The sequence below is a fragment of the Diabrotica undecimpunctata genome, chromosome 11, assembly GCF_040954645.1.
Source record: "Diabrotica undecimpunctata isolate CICGRU chromosome 11, icDiaUnde3, whole genome shotgun sequence".
NCBI classification, from domain to species: Eukaryota; Metazoa; Arthropoda; class Insecta; order Coleoptera; family Chrysomelidae; genus Diabrotica; species Diabrotica undecimpunctata.
Genome location: NC_092813.1, coordinates 27,905,010 through 27,921,778, shown reverse-complemented (window position 1 = coordinate 27,921,778; position 16,769 = coordinate 27,905,010). Strand labels below are relative to the sequence as shown.

General features: G+C 36.6%; 1 protein-coding gene across 1 annotated transcript; it reads left to right on the top strand.

Annotated features, from left to right (window-relative positions):
• Positions 1 to 476: 476 nt before the first annotated feature.
• Positions 477 to 1,163, top strand: LOC140452816 (uncharacterized). Its single transcript, XM_072547148.1, has one exon. The coding sequence runs from the start codon at positions 477 to 479 to the stop codon at positions 1,161 to 1,163; it is 687 nt and encodes a 228-aa protein (XP_072403249.1).
• The last annotated feature ends 15,606 nt before the right edge of the window (positions 1,164 to 16,769 follow it).

The window sequence follows — 16,769 nt, the reverse complement described above, 5'->3', positions numbered from 1 at the left end:
TATTATTTATTTACTATTTATTAATTTTAAAATAGTTTTTGTGATAAGTAAACAACAAATACATAGCAGATTATTATGATTGATGTTTATTCTTTTTAGAGCATTAAGATGGATGACGTAGCGGGTCCAAGTAATGTACAAAGAAAACGGAAGTTTATGTCGGTAGAAAAAAAGCAGATTGTCTGTAGAGTGTATGAAAATTGAAAAAGCACACTTCATACAGTAGAAGCTGTAGCTCAGTGTTCATTTTTAACGGGAGTATCCGTATCGACAATAGAACGCATTGTAGTGAAAAAAAGGTGACTGGGATTGTGCAAGCTCCAAAAGTACATTGTCGTGGTAGAAAAACAATTAATTTGGACGAGTATTAGAAAAATTTTGTACGCTCTACTATTCATTGTTTATTTTTTGAGAATAAAGCGCCAACCCTCGAATACATTAGGACAAAGGTAATAGAAAATGGTCTGATTCCAAAAATGAGCAAACAGACGTTAAGGATAATAATAAAAGAAGATTTAAAATTTGTATATGCCAAAAGATCCCGTAAATCTGTCTTAATAGAAAGAGAAGATATAGTCTCATGGCGACGAAGAGATCTTCGCTCTAATAGAGAGGTTCGTTCTGCCCACAAAAAGAATTACTATCTGGACGAAACGTGGGTAAATACTGGTCACACAGTATCTAAGATCTGGCAAGATACTACTATAACGAGTTATCGTCAAGCATTTGTGGATGGTTTATCAAGAGGGTTACGAGGACCAACGGGTAAAGGGCAACGACTGACTGTCGCCCATATAGGTAGTGAGAGTGGATTTTTAGAAGATAGTGCACTAATTTTTTTATCTAAGAAAACGGGGGATTACCATGAAGACATGGAAGCCCAACGTTTTGAAAAATGGTTTCAATCCCTTCTTTCACGAGTCGAGCCTAATTCGATAATAGTGATGGATAACGCTTCTTATCATAGCCGATTAGTAGAACATCTGCCAACTATGGCCACCAGAAAAGCAAATATGCAGAGTTGGTTAAGACAAAAAGGAATTCCATTTTCCGAGGACATGGTTAAGGCTGAGCTTATAAATAATGTAATTAGACACAATCCTTGTGAGGATTGTATTGTAAAATTATCAAAATTACTTAACATATTGACATTATTAATTTGATTTTCTTTTTCTTTCTGTCAAAACTTATTACTACGGTTTCCATGTCTCTTCTATTTTTTATATTTATTTTAGGTTAATTTGACAGAGGAAGTGTCTATGTTGATGAAAACATAGTTTCATAAACATCAAGTATCTTTGATATATTTTCTAGTAGTTACTCTTTCCATATTATTTTGGGCTTTTAGATAATAATAGATCACCTAGTAGGATCTTAGAACGCTTAGTGAAACTATGATGGGACGTCGGCCAGTATAAAATCCAAGGAAGCAGTGGATACACGAAGTAAGAACCGATGCTAAAGAGATACTGAGGGTGGATAACTGGAAGAGAGTAGCCAAGGAAAGGGGTGCTTAAAGGAGGATGCTGGGAGAGAACAGGGCCTGACGTGGGCTGTAGCGCCATAGGAGAGAGATTATATTATATGGAGAGTTATAGTATAGCACAGTAAACTGAATGATTTCTATATTAAAACCGTCATTAATAAAATAAATTTTATTGTGTGTAATAAATTATATATAAATATTATATTCATTTTATTTGCTTTTAACGGAACAAAAGCAAATTTTCTTACGGAACATAAAATATATGTAATTACTATTTAAATGGGAATAAGCCACAATTAAAGGTTAAAGTACGTTTATTGACGTTTTAATTTCCACTTCGGAAATCGTTCTCAAAATACAAACATTAGTAAATTAAACCAATTTTGTTTCTTTATTAAGAAAGAAATTAAAAAAGAAACAAAATTTGTTTAATTTACTACTGTTTGTATTTTGAGAACGATTCCCGGAGTGGAAATTGAGACGTCAATAAACTTACTTCAACCTTTAATTATGGCTTATTACCATTTAAATAGTAATTACTTAAAAATATCACAAGAAAATAGATTCAGAACAATAATAAAATATATGAAATTACATAATTTACTTTTTAAGTGATTGAAATTAAATTTTAAAAATTGTTTGATGCCCATTGATCATTGCTTAATTACTAACCTTTCTTCTTATATGGCTTTTACTTTATCCGTCAAGACACACATAATAATTTAATAATTATATCGGTCTTAGATTTAATTTTTAGGTAATTACTTATGTATTTAAATAAATAATTAAAATTTTACTTTGGTATGCCCCTGCAAAGTTGATAAGGGAAATATCCTTTCGTCGCTTTAAATGCGATGTTGCTAAAAAATCGCCTTCAATTAAAAACTGTTTTATTATAGGACTATATTTGAGCCATTCAATTGAATCCTGAACAAATCCCCTTCGTTGGCTCAGTGAAGATGTTCGTTCAGTTGTAATGGAAACACCAAATAATAGTAGCAGAGTTTATTGTTGAGACGTACACTATGGGTGTTGACCCGGGATTACTTTGAGTAGAGACAGATGAAGTTGATCGTTGAAGACTATCAAGTTCGTTGAGTGAATATTGATTGAATGCTTTTCTAGGCAAGAGATATTAGTTTTATATAAACTTTAATTGGGTCAATATTTTGGCGGAGATTTGATATTGGACATACTGCGGAATCGGGAAATCTGGCCCAAGTGTCAATACTCAAAGTTTACATATAAGTATTACATAACATAGTAAAATTCAAACATGATAAATTATAAATATTTTAAGAATAATCAATAATCTTCCAACCGTACCCTAGCTATCAATGTCCGACTCTATCTCTAGATTAAAATTAGGGCAATTGGATGAAAATGTGGAAAGTGGGATGTCAACTTGGGAAGTCGACGGTACATTGTTGTGCCGATTACTAACTAATACAGGCACTCCCTGTTCGTTAGTCTGAGTTTGTGGATTCCCTGAACGACATAGTGGTGCAACAGGACGGTACTTCCATAACGTGAGTATCCCAATTATTACCATTATAGTAATGATCCCGGTGGCCACAAAATAATGCCAATTAGATTCGTGAATCGATCGCCACTGCGTATGCGTCATTTCTTGTTCCAGACTCTCCTCCTCAAGTAACACATAACGTAGCTCTCCTCCTGGTATGTCAAGGTAGGTGTTTAGAGGCGTGTTAAACTTGCGGGGTATCCTCGCCACCAGTTGGGCCAAGGGAGTGATTGGCGACTTCAGGTAACTCGTCACTGCTCTGTTCACCCCACTGCTAGTGGGGAGTAATGTAATATTTTTCGTTTGGGCGATACATTTGGGTGAAAGCTTCAGGAATGTGACTCGTTCCAGTACTCTTTCGCTCCGATTTCCATCGCAAATAATGGATATGTGTATCGTGACTGGCGTGATAACTAGCCAGAGGTTGGGAGTACCCATCTTACTCCATTGAGCTGTCTGTATTGTCCTGGCTACCACTGGACATGTGCTATTCTTAGATCGCTCATAAATTTCTTCAAGTATGCAGTTTGGTTGGGTATCCATGTTTCTTATAGCCGTTGGTGAGCACGCTATCTGCGCCTTTGTCAACAGTAAGCACATTTCTCTATCTTCCGCGGTCAATTCGAAGTAGTGCAGTGTGTTATAATCTACGACCAGTAGATTCCTTGGGGCGACAAATGTGCGCAACACCGACCCCTCAACGTTAAGTGGTATGGCCGTGACTTTGAGCATGCTGTACTTATTTTTCCCTGTCACTATGAAGTAGCCGATGACTGTTATATATCTGTCGTCATGACTGACTTCTGTTTCTATAATGGGTTGTCGTCGTATTGTCGTATTTCGACCCCTTGAGGCAGTATCTGCCCTGCTTTCCCTATTAATTTGGTTATTTTACCCGGTTTCACTATATCAACGAAGTATCAGTGGTTATAGTGAAGGTTTAATATTCCCTCGTAAAATTGAGTATATTCGTTTATGAAGTCCATAACTTGTAATGCTATCGTTTGTATTCGTAACGTGCTATATTCGGTTTCTAGTTTTTGTGCTTTGTCTTCTACTTCGTTAAGTCCTTTAGATATTTCTTGTAGACCTGTGATTAGTGCTTTGTTAAACTTGTTCATTTGCTCGTTTATCCTGTTCTCTGTGTGATTGATTGATGTTATTGTTTCTAACATTATCTTCGCCTGGTGCTGTGATCCCTTTATTAGCTCCTTTTGGTTATTATCTAATGCTTCGATGTTACTGTAGGCTTCGTCATTGACTCCAAATACTGAGGTTAATATTGTTCCTAATATTCCTCTTCTTTTCCTTCCTTTTATTTCTACTGTCAACCCCTCGCTTACTGACTCCGCCTTTCTTTGTTCTTCCTCTAACTTCTCTATTATATCCTTACAATTCACGATTTTTATCTCATGACACAGTTCTCGTACGCCTTGTATCATATTTCCTATTAGTTGGTGCTCTGTTCGAATTCTTCCTTTTTCGAGTAACACCTTTATTCGAAATGTTCCCCGGTCTATGACGACCTCTCCAAGGTCTTCTGTGAAAAATCCTGGTACCGGATTATATATTTTATACGGTTCTGCCTTTATGGGTTATAACATCGTTAAAAACATTATAGCTACTGGTATTTTCTTCCATCTTAGTGCTGCTGCCTTCTTCGGCTTTTCCTGTTTCTCTTCTTCCAGTCGTATTAGTTTATGTATGGGTCTTTTAGTCAGTTTCCCGTTTGCCTTTCTCACTGTTACTACTCTGGTTAATCCCTCCGCTCCAGGGTGTGTTTCTGTTACCCTCACTAATGGCCATCTGCCTGGAGGTGTATCCTCTTCTTTAATTATAACTATTTCTTCTTCTTTTATGTTAGCGTGCGCCTTATGCCATCTATTTCTCTGTTGTAGTTGGTGCAGGTATTCCTGTTTCCAAATTTTCCAGAAGTCTCTTTTTATTTTCTCCAATAATCTCCACCTCGTCGGCATCTTCAAATAAGTCGTAAGCTCTTCTTCCCGATTTGGTGATATAATTTCTCTCCCTATAAGGAAGTGAGCTGGTGTCAGGGCTATTTTCCCTTCAGGGTCTTCTGATGACCCACATAATGGTCTCGAGTTCATACATGCTTCTATTTGTGCCAGCACCGTACTCAATTCTTCATATGTTAGAACTGTTTCCCCGATGATTCTTTTCAAGTGATATTTCATTATTCGCACTGCGCTCTCCCATAATCCTCCGAAATGTGGTGCATATGCAGATATGACATTCCACTGGGTACCTAGTGTCAGTAATCCTTGTTTTATCTCGTCATCTATTTTTTGATTTTCTTTTTTCAACAAATTTGCTGTTCCTACGAATGTGGTTCCGTTATCGCTGTATACGTTGTTGCACTGTCCTCTGCGTGCCGTAAATCTCTTGAACGCTGCGATGAATGCATCCGTAGACATATCGCTTACTACCTCAAGGTGTACTGCCTTCGTTGACAGACACACAAATACTGAGATGTAGCCCTTATAGCTCCTCTGTCCTCTGCCTCTCGTGGTACTTATTTTTATTGGCCCGGCATAATCTATCCCTGTGTTAGTAAAGGGATGACTCGGGTTCACTCTGTCTTTCGGTAGATCTCCCATTCATTGTTGTGCTGCTTGGCTTTTATACCTCCTGCACCTTAAACATTTTGCTAGATGATCTTTCACGGTTCTTCTGCCGTTGATTATCCAGTATTTCCTTTTTATGTACTGTAGTGTTTGTTGTAATCCGCTATGTAGATTTCTTGCGTGACTATCTGTTATAAGTAACTTTGTTAATGCACTATCCTTTGGCAAAATTATCGGATGTTTTTCTCCGTACTTTAGATTCGTGTGTCTCAGTCTTCCGGTGACTCTTAGAATTCCTTGTCTATCCAGGAATGGTACCAATGACGCTAATTTATTTTTCTTGTCTAATTGCTGTTTCTTCTTTAGCTTATTTATTTCTTGTTTGAAGTAGGCTTGCTGTGTGTGATTTATCACCTTTAATAGCGTTTCCTCTAATTCTTGGACTGTAAGCTGACTTTGTCCATTGTCCTTCTTTTTTCTGCATTTGTCTGCAAATCTCCTACAATATGAAAGTACTCTTCTCATTCTTTCTAAATTTAAGAATCTCTCGCATATGTCCTCCTTTATCGTTGTCGTGTGCACCGTTATTTTCGTTTTGACTTCCTCCTCATTTGTCTCTGGTATTTCTTCTGATTCCTGCGTTAAAGTTTTGTTACTAGTCAGCCAAGTTGGTCCCTTCCACCATAGCTCTGCTTCTAATAATTCTGATGCGGTACTTCCACGTGAGAGGATGTCCGCTGGATTTTCCTTTGTATCTACCTTATGCCAATTTTTCGGTCCTATAACGCATCTTATTTCCTCTACTCTGTTGGCGACGAACATTTTCCACCTTTTTGATGATCCCCTTATCCAAGCCAGGGTTATCGTTGAGTCCGACCATGCATATACCTCAATGTTTTCCCTGTTCAATGCTTGTAGGGTTTTCTTCATTAAATTTGCTAGTAGTACCCCCGCACACAGCTCAAGCCTCGGTAACGTCGTTTTCCCTTTCAATGGTGCGACTTTCGATTTTGCTATCATTAGATTCGTTTTAATTTCTGGGCCTAATACCCTTGAGTAGATTACCGCTCCACATCCTTTCATAGACGCATCTGCAAATCCATGTAGTTCTACTCTGTTTATCTTGCTTAAGTTGTTCCACATGGGCAATGTTATTTTCTCCAGATTTACTAATTGCGCCTGGTATGTATTCCACCTGCTTTGTTGGTTGCTAGTTAATTCTTTATCCCAACTGGTCTTTTGCTCCCATAATTCCTGTATGAACATTTTCGCCTGAATTACTACAGGTGCTATCCATCCCAGTGGGTCGTATAATTTTGCTACTTCTGACAGTACGTGTCTTTTCGTTATTTTCTTTGCCGTCGTTATCGCTATTTTGAATGTGATTATATCCTCTTTAGGTGACCAGTGTATTCCTAACGTTTTCCGTACTTCTTCTTGTTTGAATGCCTTGGAGTCTACGTTCCTCATATCCTCCGGTACATTCTCCATTATTTTTTCTTCGTTGCTCAACCATTTTCTAAGAATGAAACCTCCTTTTCTGAACAGTTGTATTAATTCCTTTTGGGCTGTTTCTGCTTCCTGCACTGTCTCAGCTCCTCCTAGTATATCGTCTACATACATGTTTTCTTTTACAATTTTCGATGCCAACGGGAACCTCGCTCCTTCGTCTTCTTGTAATTGTTGTATTGTTCTTAACCCTAAAAAGGGTGCTGCGGCCGTGCCGTATGTCACCGTCGTTAAGTTATACTCTTGTATGTGGTCCTTTGTGTCCTTTCTCCATAAAATTTTTTGATATTTTTGGTCTTCTTCTGCCATTCTGATTTGTCTTAACATTTTTTCCAGATGCGCTGAGTATGCTACCTTATTGGATCTCCATTGTAATAGTATATTTGTCAAATCTTGTTGTAATTTCGGCCCTGTGTGCATAATATCATTCAGGCTTACTCCCGATGAGCTTTTGCTTGATGCATCAAACACGGCTCTTATTTTCGTTGTAGTACTGTCCTCTTTTCTCACTGGATGATGAGGTAAGTAGTACCCATCTCCCTGGTTTTCTGCTATTACCATATGACCTTGGTTTTTATAATCTTCCATGAATTGTCTGTAATTCTCTTCTAACTGTTTGTCTTTTGCAAACTTCCTTTCTAGTTGCATCAATCTGGCGAATGCTTGCTGTTTAGATTCTCCTAACTTTGCGACGTCTTCCCTAAACGGAATTTTTACTTCGTATCTCCCTTCTTCATTCCTTTTTACAGTCTGTCGATACAGTTCTTCACATTCTTGTTCTTCCACTGAGAAACTTGTTTCCTGATTTACTTCTTCTAATTCCCAGAAGTTCTTTATTTGTACGTCTATTTCTTGTCTTGATATCATACAGCATACTTCCGCTTTTATATTCTCCCTTTCTCGTGCTATTCCCGAAACTATCCATCCTAGTTTGGTGTTTTGACTCAGGAGTCCATTACTTATTCTGTGCATCCCTTCTGTCAATATGTAACTGTATTCTTTTACTCCTAGTAGTAAGTCTATCTTCCCTACCTTGTAATATCTTGGATCTGCCAGTATTGCATTTTTCTCGTTATAGTCCGGTAGAATTATATCCTGTTCCGGTAAATTCCTTGTTATCTTCGGTAGTACTAGTGCTTCTATTTCCATCTCGAAGTCACTTTCGTAATGAGTTTCGATTATAAGTTTCATACTCCAGTTGGCTGTTTTTTCTCCTGACGAGCCTATCCCGGATATGGTCGCCTGTATGGGCTTCCTTGTTGTTCCTAGCGTCGTCGCAGCTTGTTCCGTTATAAATGCGCATTGTGACCCTTGGTCGATTAGTGATCTCATTATGTGTGAATCTCCTTTCGCATCTCTTATGCGTACCACAGCTGTCGCTAGTAATGCTTCACCTTCCTTATGGCTTGCACAGTTTACTGAATTCTGCCCTCTTTGCTGGTCGTTGCTATTCCTAGGCCCATTGGTATCTTGTGTATTTTCTCGCCTTCCGTTATTTTGTTCTCTGGCGTTGTATGGATTATTATTTCCTCCTCTGTACCTATCAGCTTGGTACCCGTTTCTTCTATTGTTTGAATTTCTTCCATTTCTTTCTTGTGTTTGTTCTCGTTTCGTTTCATTGGAGTTTCTTTTGTTGCTTGTGTTTCCTTTTTCATAATGCAACATATGGTGGTGGTCTCCGCCACAGTGTCTGAACCTATATTGTGAATAACATTGTTTTTCTTTTTTATGTGCTAGGCAGTTTGTACACAATCCTTTTTCTTTTATCATCCTGTTCCGGTCTCTTAGATTGAGTTCCTGAAATTCTCTGCAGTTCGGTACTCCGTGATCTCCGTTGCATATCACGCAATGTGTTCTTGGTTTCCTAAGAGATCCTCCTTGCTTCTCTTGTCTTTTTTCTGACTCCAGCAGTTCCAGTGTCTGAAATCTTCGCTGTAGGAATGTTTGTGTCGATTTGTACGTCGGTATCTCTCTACTGTCTCCAATGTGGTTTTCGTACAGCCTCCTAGTTTCATTGTCCCATTTCGTTATGATAATTCGGGCTATCAATGGGCTCCACGCTTCCGTGTCTGTTCCTAACCCTCCTATGGCTTCCAGACTTTCGTGGAAGGTGTCATGTAGTGATTTCAATGCTCTAGCAGAAGATTCCTTTACTTCCTGCGCTAGTAGCATCCTGTCTATTAATTTAAACAATATCATCCTTGGGTTCTCATACCTATCTTTTAGCATGTTCCAGGCCACTTCGTAGTTGGCCTCGGATATGTTTAAGTGTTGTATCATTCTGTTGGCTTCCCCTCTTACTTGAGTTTTTAGGTACTGCATTTTTTCTGCGTTTGATAACTGGTCGTTTTCATGTATTACTTTAGTAAACAGATCGTGGAAAGTTCTCCACGTTTCATATCTGCCTTCATACACAGGGATTTTTACCTGCGGCAATATCACACCGTCCCTCCTCTGTGTGCTTTCTGGCCGTTGCATTCCTGGCCTTATTTTCTTTAAAACTTCCCTGACTTTCCTCTTTAGATGATTTATTCTCTCTACTTCTCCAATATCTGTAGCGTCCAGTTCCTCATTTACTGCTGCTTCAATCATTAGTGTATTCACCTTTTCCATGTATTCTCTTAACTCTGACTGCAATTCTTCATCCTCCTGCAAGTCTTGTTCATTTTCTGGCCGTAATAATTCCTCGATTCTTTGTTTTCTTATCTGTATCTCCTTTACTTTCGGTGCTTTTCCTCTTTTCAGCACCCTTCCATATTCTTCCAACAGGGTTTTCCCCTCAATGTATGTCTTAAATACCTGATCATAGTATTTTGTTTCAAAATATTTTTCTTTCGTTATACCCCCTTCTAGCAGCTTTTCGTGGTTATTTAAAAATTTTGCCCAATATTCTTCTAATTTTTCCTGTCTATCCCGGATGTATTGTTGATTTTTCCGAGATTGGGAATCCTTTTTTGTATTTGAAACGAGTTTCGTTATTTCTGTTCCTATTTCCGCTTGCTTAACGTATATACTTTCCATGATTATTTTTATAAATTTTTACATTCAGCGGTAAATATATTAGACAATACGAAATGTACGTTATTTATTAAATAAGTATACCTGTACTATAACACTTTCTTTTCTATCGGAATGTGCAATTTAGCGAAATATGAGTTTGACCTTGCCTGCTGTGCTATTCTTTGTACTGAGGTAGGTCAAGATGTAAACGACACACTCTCACAATGATATATATCAAAATAAATGAAATTATTTGCTACGTAATTATTTTAATTTTTCGAAATAAAGTATTTAATTGAAATTAAAAGCAAGCTATATGTATGAACGTTTCTTTTTCCAAATTGTCATACAAAATTACTGTTTAGTAAATTATAGTTGTGAATGACGTTTATTTTTGTTTTATCAATTCTCTGTATTATTTAAATGGTATACATTCTAAAGTACATTATTATACGATTGATAGAGTGGAGATTTTTGTTCTAAATTGTTAAATTGTAATAAAAAAAAAACTTGTTAAATTGTAAGATTGTAAAAGTTGGAAGATTTTGTAATTATTCAAAAACTTACGGTTTTTTGTGTTCTTAGACGTTGAGGATCCCTCGCTTCTGGTGGGTTCTGCAATCGGTCCTGTCCTTTGGCTGCTCTGCGGCTCTAGTATGGCTCTCGGCTTTGGTACTGCTCTCGGCACTAGTATGGCTCTCGGCTTTGGTACTGCTCTCGGCTCTAGTATGGCTCTCGGCTTTGGTACTGTTCTCGGCTCTAGTATGGCTCTCGGCTTTGGTACTGCTCTCGGCTCTAGTATGGCTCTCGGCTTTGGTACTGCTCTCGGCTCTAGTTTAGCTCTCGGCTTTGGTACTGCTCTCGGCTCTGGTAGAGCTCTCGTTCTCCCGGGTCTAGTGGTCTCTCTCTGCTACTGAGGGTGTTGCTGGCGTGGACTGTATAGGCTCTCTCAAACTTCCTTGAAGTATTCTGTTTCTCGATAGGACCATGAACAAATCCCCTTCGTTGGCTCAGTGAAGATGTTCGTTCAGTTGTAATGGAAACACCAATAAATAGTAGCAGAGTTTATTGTTGAGACGTACACTATGGGTGTTGACCCGGAATTACTTTGAGTAGAGACAAATGAAGTTGATCGTTGAAGACTATCAAGTTCGTTGAGTGAATATTGATTGAATGCTTTTCTAGGCAAGAGATATTAGTTTTATATAAACTTTAATTGGGTCAATATTTTCGCGGACCTCGCGTGACATGTGTATTTAATTTATGTAAATTGTTTAACTTTGTCAGCACTTTTGACTGATGTCCAAATTATATTATTGATAATTGACCAAATGTGTATGTAACCTAATTAACTACGTGTGTGTATTTAATAACAAATAGATTGATTCGGTCTACTGGGTGATAAAATTATACTGTCAAATTTCGGATATGAATTCTAAAGATTTGATATTGGACAAATCCTATGTTGAATTGTCATTATAAATGAGTCAGATAACATTAAATTATTAGAAGAATTTTTCACCAAATAATAAAAAAACAAAATTTGTTTAATTTACTAATGTTTGTATTTTGAAAACGATTTCTGAAGTGGAAATTGAAACGTCAATAAACGTACTTTAAACTTTAATTGTGGCTTATTCCCATTTAAATAGTAATTACGGTAACATGCTACAAGAAAATAGCTCTAAAACAATACTATTTACAGCTATAGTGAAGTCGCTTTACCCTGTCGTATTTAGGATTAACGCCCGAAAAATAATTTATGACTCTAGTTACAGTCACTCTGTTATGCTTTCCCTTTTCTACCTGCTTTGTAGTACCGAACCTCCTACTGGTCGGCTGTAGTACTTGAGTATAAATCAGCGCTACCAAAACATCTTTTTTATAAATCGTGAAAAAACGCAAATTGAATGCTTTGTGATGATAATTTATTGAAAAACTTTTATAATTTTATTTCAAATGAAATTGTCTTGAGGAGTGCATCCATTTCTTGCGGTCGCATACCTGGATAATTTTAGTTGTTATATTTGCAAAAATAGTAAACAGTCTGCGGAGTCGAGGCTCTCCATTGACCGGACTCATCGGCCAATGACCGACACGCACTGCCACCGAGCCCCCGCCCCCTCATGTATATATTCAGAGAGCTCCGAACAATCTCGCTATTAGTATTCAACGATCGCCGGTTTTCAATAGTGACAATGGATAACGTACAAGAAAACGATAGAACACCTAAATATAAGTTTTTATCTCCAAGTGAGCGTTGAATTGTGTTGAAAGTGGAAAATTATTTTATTTTAGAAAAGATCAACATGGGACCAATTACATCAGTACTGGCAGTCCAAAAAAGGACAAGTGCAGCTTGTGGAATTTCAGAACGGACCTTCCAAAGAGTTCGCAAAATGAGTGAGGAGGAATTAAGTAAGGAAAATAAAAGAATTCGTTTGCATCCAAAAACCCTCGACTTGCCACAAGGTATTAAAATCTCAATCAGAAATATCATTTATGACATGTACAAAGCAAAAGAACATGTTACAAGAAAGACACTCATTTAAAAAATAAAGCACAGAGAACTTTGTGATATGGGTTTGACCAGTTTATCAAAAGTATTAAAAGCTATGGGTTTTAGATACAAAAAAATCAATAATCGTAAAGTGTTGTGCGAGCTGTTCAATGTTGTTGGAAAAAGGTGGAAATTTATAAGAAACTAATTAAAAAACAAGAATTCCGAATTTGCCAGATAATTTGTGTGTCTTGACGAAACATGTATTTTTGCGAAAGGAAATAATATCAAATCATCCTGGCAAGATGATTGTACCAAATGCTATTCGAGTACTAGTGCGAGTAATGGCAAAAGATTAATTACTATTTAACTGGGAATAAGCCACAATTATGGCTTATTCCCAGTTAAATAGTAATTAATTTAAAATGCCACAAGAAAATAGCTTCAGAACAATGGCAAAAGATATATTATATTGCATGCAGGAATGGTTTTATATATAATAAAATATAAGGTTTTATACCCAATGCTAATCTTATATTTTCTTCGACAAAAAAAACTGATGATTACCACGGAAATATGGACGCCGATATTTTTGAACATTGGTTTGAGGAAAAATTATTAAAAAATCTGGAAAATCCGTCATAGTAATAGACAATGCTTCGTATCACACCAGAGAGGAGGAAAAGTTTCCCACAAGCAGCTGAAAAAAAAAGACTTAACCCTGCTGTACCGTTCGAATCAACTATGCAAATGTACTGTTCGGGTCAATATGACCCAACTATGGTTTACGGTCCTTAATCAAAATAAAATAAGCTAATGGTGCTAAACAAAACTTTATTAACAAAAAATTATTATGTTGCTAATGTTAAACCTTAATACTCAAATTAAACTAAAATTTTTCTCTTTAGGCTTTTCCCAGAAAAGCCTAAAAACAAATATCTACAAAATTTAATTTTAATTTACAACTGGGACAGTAATAAAAAGAATGGGTTTTACAAATATGTTTGTGACATCCACAACATAAAATATTAGTCTTGTTATCGTTTTTAGAGCAAAATTTACAGCGTGCTCGTTTAGCAGGCGGAGTTGGATTGTTCATAGATGATTCACTAGAATTTCCATCTTATCTACTCGCTTCTGTTCGTGTTCTTTTTACCAGTTCTTGTGAGTCTTTAGTTCTTGGTAAATTTTTTCTGGAAAAGATAAGTGGTTTCAGTGTTTTTCCCAATTCCTCAAGAAAAATTCGCCGTTTTGTAAGTTTGTTGGTGTTCCAACAATCAATAAGCTGATCTAGAGTAACCACTGCTCCCTTACTGGAATTGTAATCTAAAATAATATGGGGCTTTTTTTCATTTCTGTCAGTTATAGCCTTATCATAATGCAAAGTACTCATACGAATAACATTTTTATTCTTTTTAGGAATATAGTTAACAGTGGTATCTTGCGTGAAGTAAAAAAGACGAACTATGAACTTCTTTATTCGCAATTTGTGCTGGAAGCTCTGGCTATTTTTTCTTATAGTCCCTAGCATTGTATTTTTTCTTTTTAGAAGAAGTTGTCCTAAATTCTATGATGTAAAAAAGATATCACAAGTAATATTGTGGCCTTTCAAATCACTACATAAGTCGCACACCACACGCATTCCCTGATTCCGTTCTGGCGCGGCACCTGGATCCTTTCCTGTATAAATCTGCAATTTTAGAACATACGAACTTTTACTGTCACATAAAGCTCAAATTTTTATGCCATATTTCGCTGGTTTGCTTGGAATGTACTGTTTGAAGGGACAGCGGCCTCTAAAGGCAACTAATTGCTCGTCGACGGTAACATTTTCATCAGGGTTAAAAAATTTTGGTAATTTTCTACCCATTATTCCCAAATTTCACGTAATGCAGCAAGTTTATCAGTACGTCTCCTATCATGTCTAGTAGTCTTGTTGTCAAAACGTATTACTTGCAAAATTTTTGTAAATACTTCCAGGGAAATTGTGGCTCGAAATACACTACGATCCGTTTTTTTATTCCACAAACTTTTAGTTGATTCGCCATGGGACTTAAAAACTCCAGCTTACAATAAAGACCAATGTATGCTTGAAAACCAATTTCATCCAAGTCTTTCCAGTTGGTTTCAAAAAACGCTGTCCATCCATGTTGCTGATGCACTCATCACTCTCTGACACGTTTGCGAGTTCGCGAAGCTCATCTTCGGTTAGCGTTCTTCGATGCGACATTATCAACATGCAAACATAGAGTGAAATTTAAAATGTAAAATGTAAATAAATGCGCTTGGCATATCAGTGTCCTACCAGCCTGACAAACTGTTAGAAAATATATACAATACTGCCAACTAAACATACGTACACAGGTCATTTTTAACGGTTTAAATACGTGGGTCATATTGACCCGTACGAACAATTTAATTTTTATCAAAAAATTAGGAAGCTGATTTTTTATCTCGCATGCAATTGAAAGACCTCATAATAGGTAATAAAGTCACGAAACACCAAAACGTTACGCCGCGTAATAATTTGCAAAATTAGAAATAATTTTTTTTTGGGTCAAATAGACCCGAACAGGACAGCAGGGTTAAGAAAGTGGCTGTCGGAGAAAAATATAGAACACGAACATCTAGTTTTAAAAGCTGAATTATTAAATAAGTGCAAGGAACACATTACTGAGAAAAATTTGTCGTTGACCAAATGGCACTAAAATATGGTCATGAGGTCCTAAGACTACCACTATATCACTGCCAGTACAATCCATTTGAATTGGTGTGGGGCATCACTAAAAACTACTATGATAAACATGCATGTAAGACCACCGACGAAGCCAGCGTTTTACAACTCTGGCAAGATGCACTAAACCAAGTCAATGAGGAACAATGGAGGAAATGTATTGAGCATACTGAAAAAAAAAAAAAAAATTAGAGTCATATGAAATAGAACAAGTTATTGATGAAGTGAGACCTTTAATTATTCGTACTTATGAAGATTCAGATGAATCGGATAGCGAGTCAAATAGTGATGATACCTGTCCATAGATTAAGACGTAGATAGAAAAATTAACACAAAAGGGTACCAACCACCAAAAGAAAAAACAAAAACAAAAAATAAAACAAAAACCGCATGCGGGAGAGAGCCGGAGGCACGCCGCACGACGCTCTTGAATGCAAGCACCAAAAAAATTAGATTAGCAAGTAAGGTAGATTAAGGACATGACTGGTTATTAGACGACGGATGAAAGGATTCGATGCTTGCTCTCTCTCGACTGCACTTGGTGCAGAAAAGGGAAAGTAAGTATCGGCACACACAACCATCATTAGACCGCCGAACAATTGCTTTGACCGGTAGTGATAAAGCCAAATGGGCTAACCTACCACTTAAATGTAAATACACGGAAATTTCCCATTGCCTGACGGGGGATACCGCGAAATAGTCGAGACCTGGCTCCAAAGACCAGGGGCCGGAGGAAAGCCGGGGCTGGTTGTACCGCAGGAGGACAACCTACCTCGGTGGGTTTGGGAAGGTGTGTTTGGGAAGTAGGAATAAGTCTTTGTTTTATATAGATATATATATATATATATATATATATATATATATATATATATATATATATATATATATATATAGATATATTTATAAAATATATAAAAATAAAAATATAATACAAAATTTTGAACACCCAGTATTAACATTGGCAATTTTTTTTATGCTTAAATAAAAATAGAGTTTAGTACACGCTGAAAAAGAATTTTTGTTTTTTCAGCATAAATATTAACCACAATATTAATTTTTGAAGTTGCATGTGTAATATGAAAAATTTTTCAAAAACTTTAAATATCTCAAAAACGGCTATTTTTTCCAGAATAGTATCCCAATACAAATAGATCCAGAATTTTACGTAGATTCTAAAAAAATAACAAAAAGCACAGTTTTTATTTAAAATAAGAAACTAAATGGCGACTTCCAGTACAACCGGAAGTGCTAGAAGAATGCAAATATTTAAAAAATGAAGAATGTTTTGCGTAACGCATTATTCCAAGTTTGCAGAAACCAGTGACGACCAGAACATTGAAAACTTTAAACCAACATGTTGCGTGAATGACCCTGTATATTTTATACTCAATGTTTATCAATTTACATTATGATATTCAATTATTATAAAA

Bases quoted from the DNA above. Each gene is read 5' to 3' on its own strand.
- LOC140452816 (XM_072547148.1), top strand. From the start codon at position 477: ATGAGCAAACAGACGTTAAGGATAATAATAAAAGAAGATTTAAAATTT.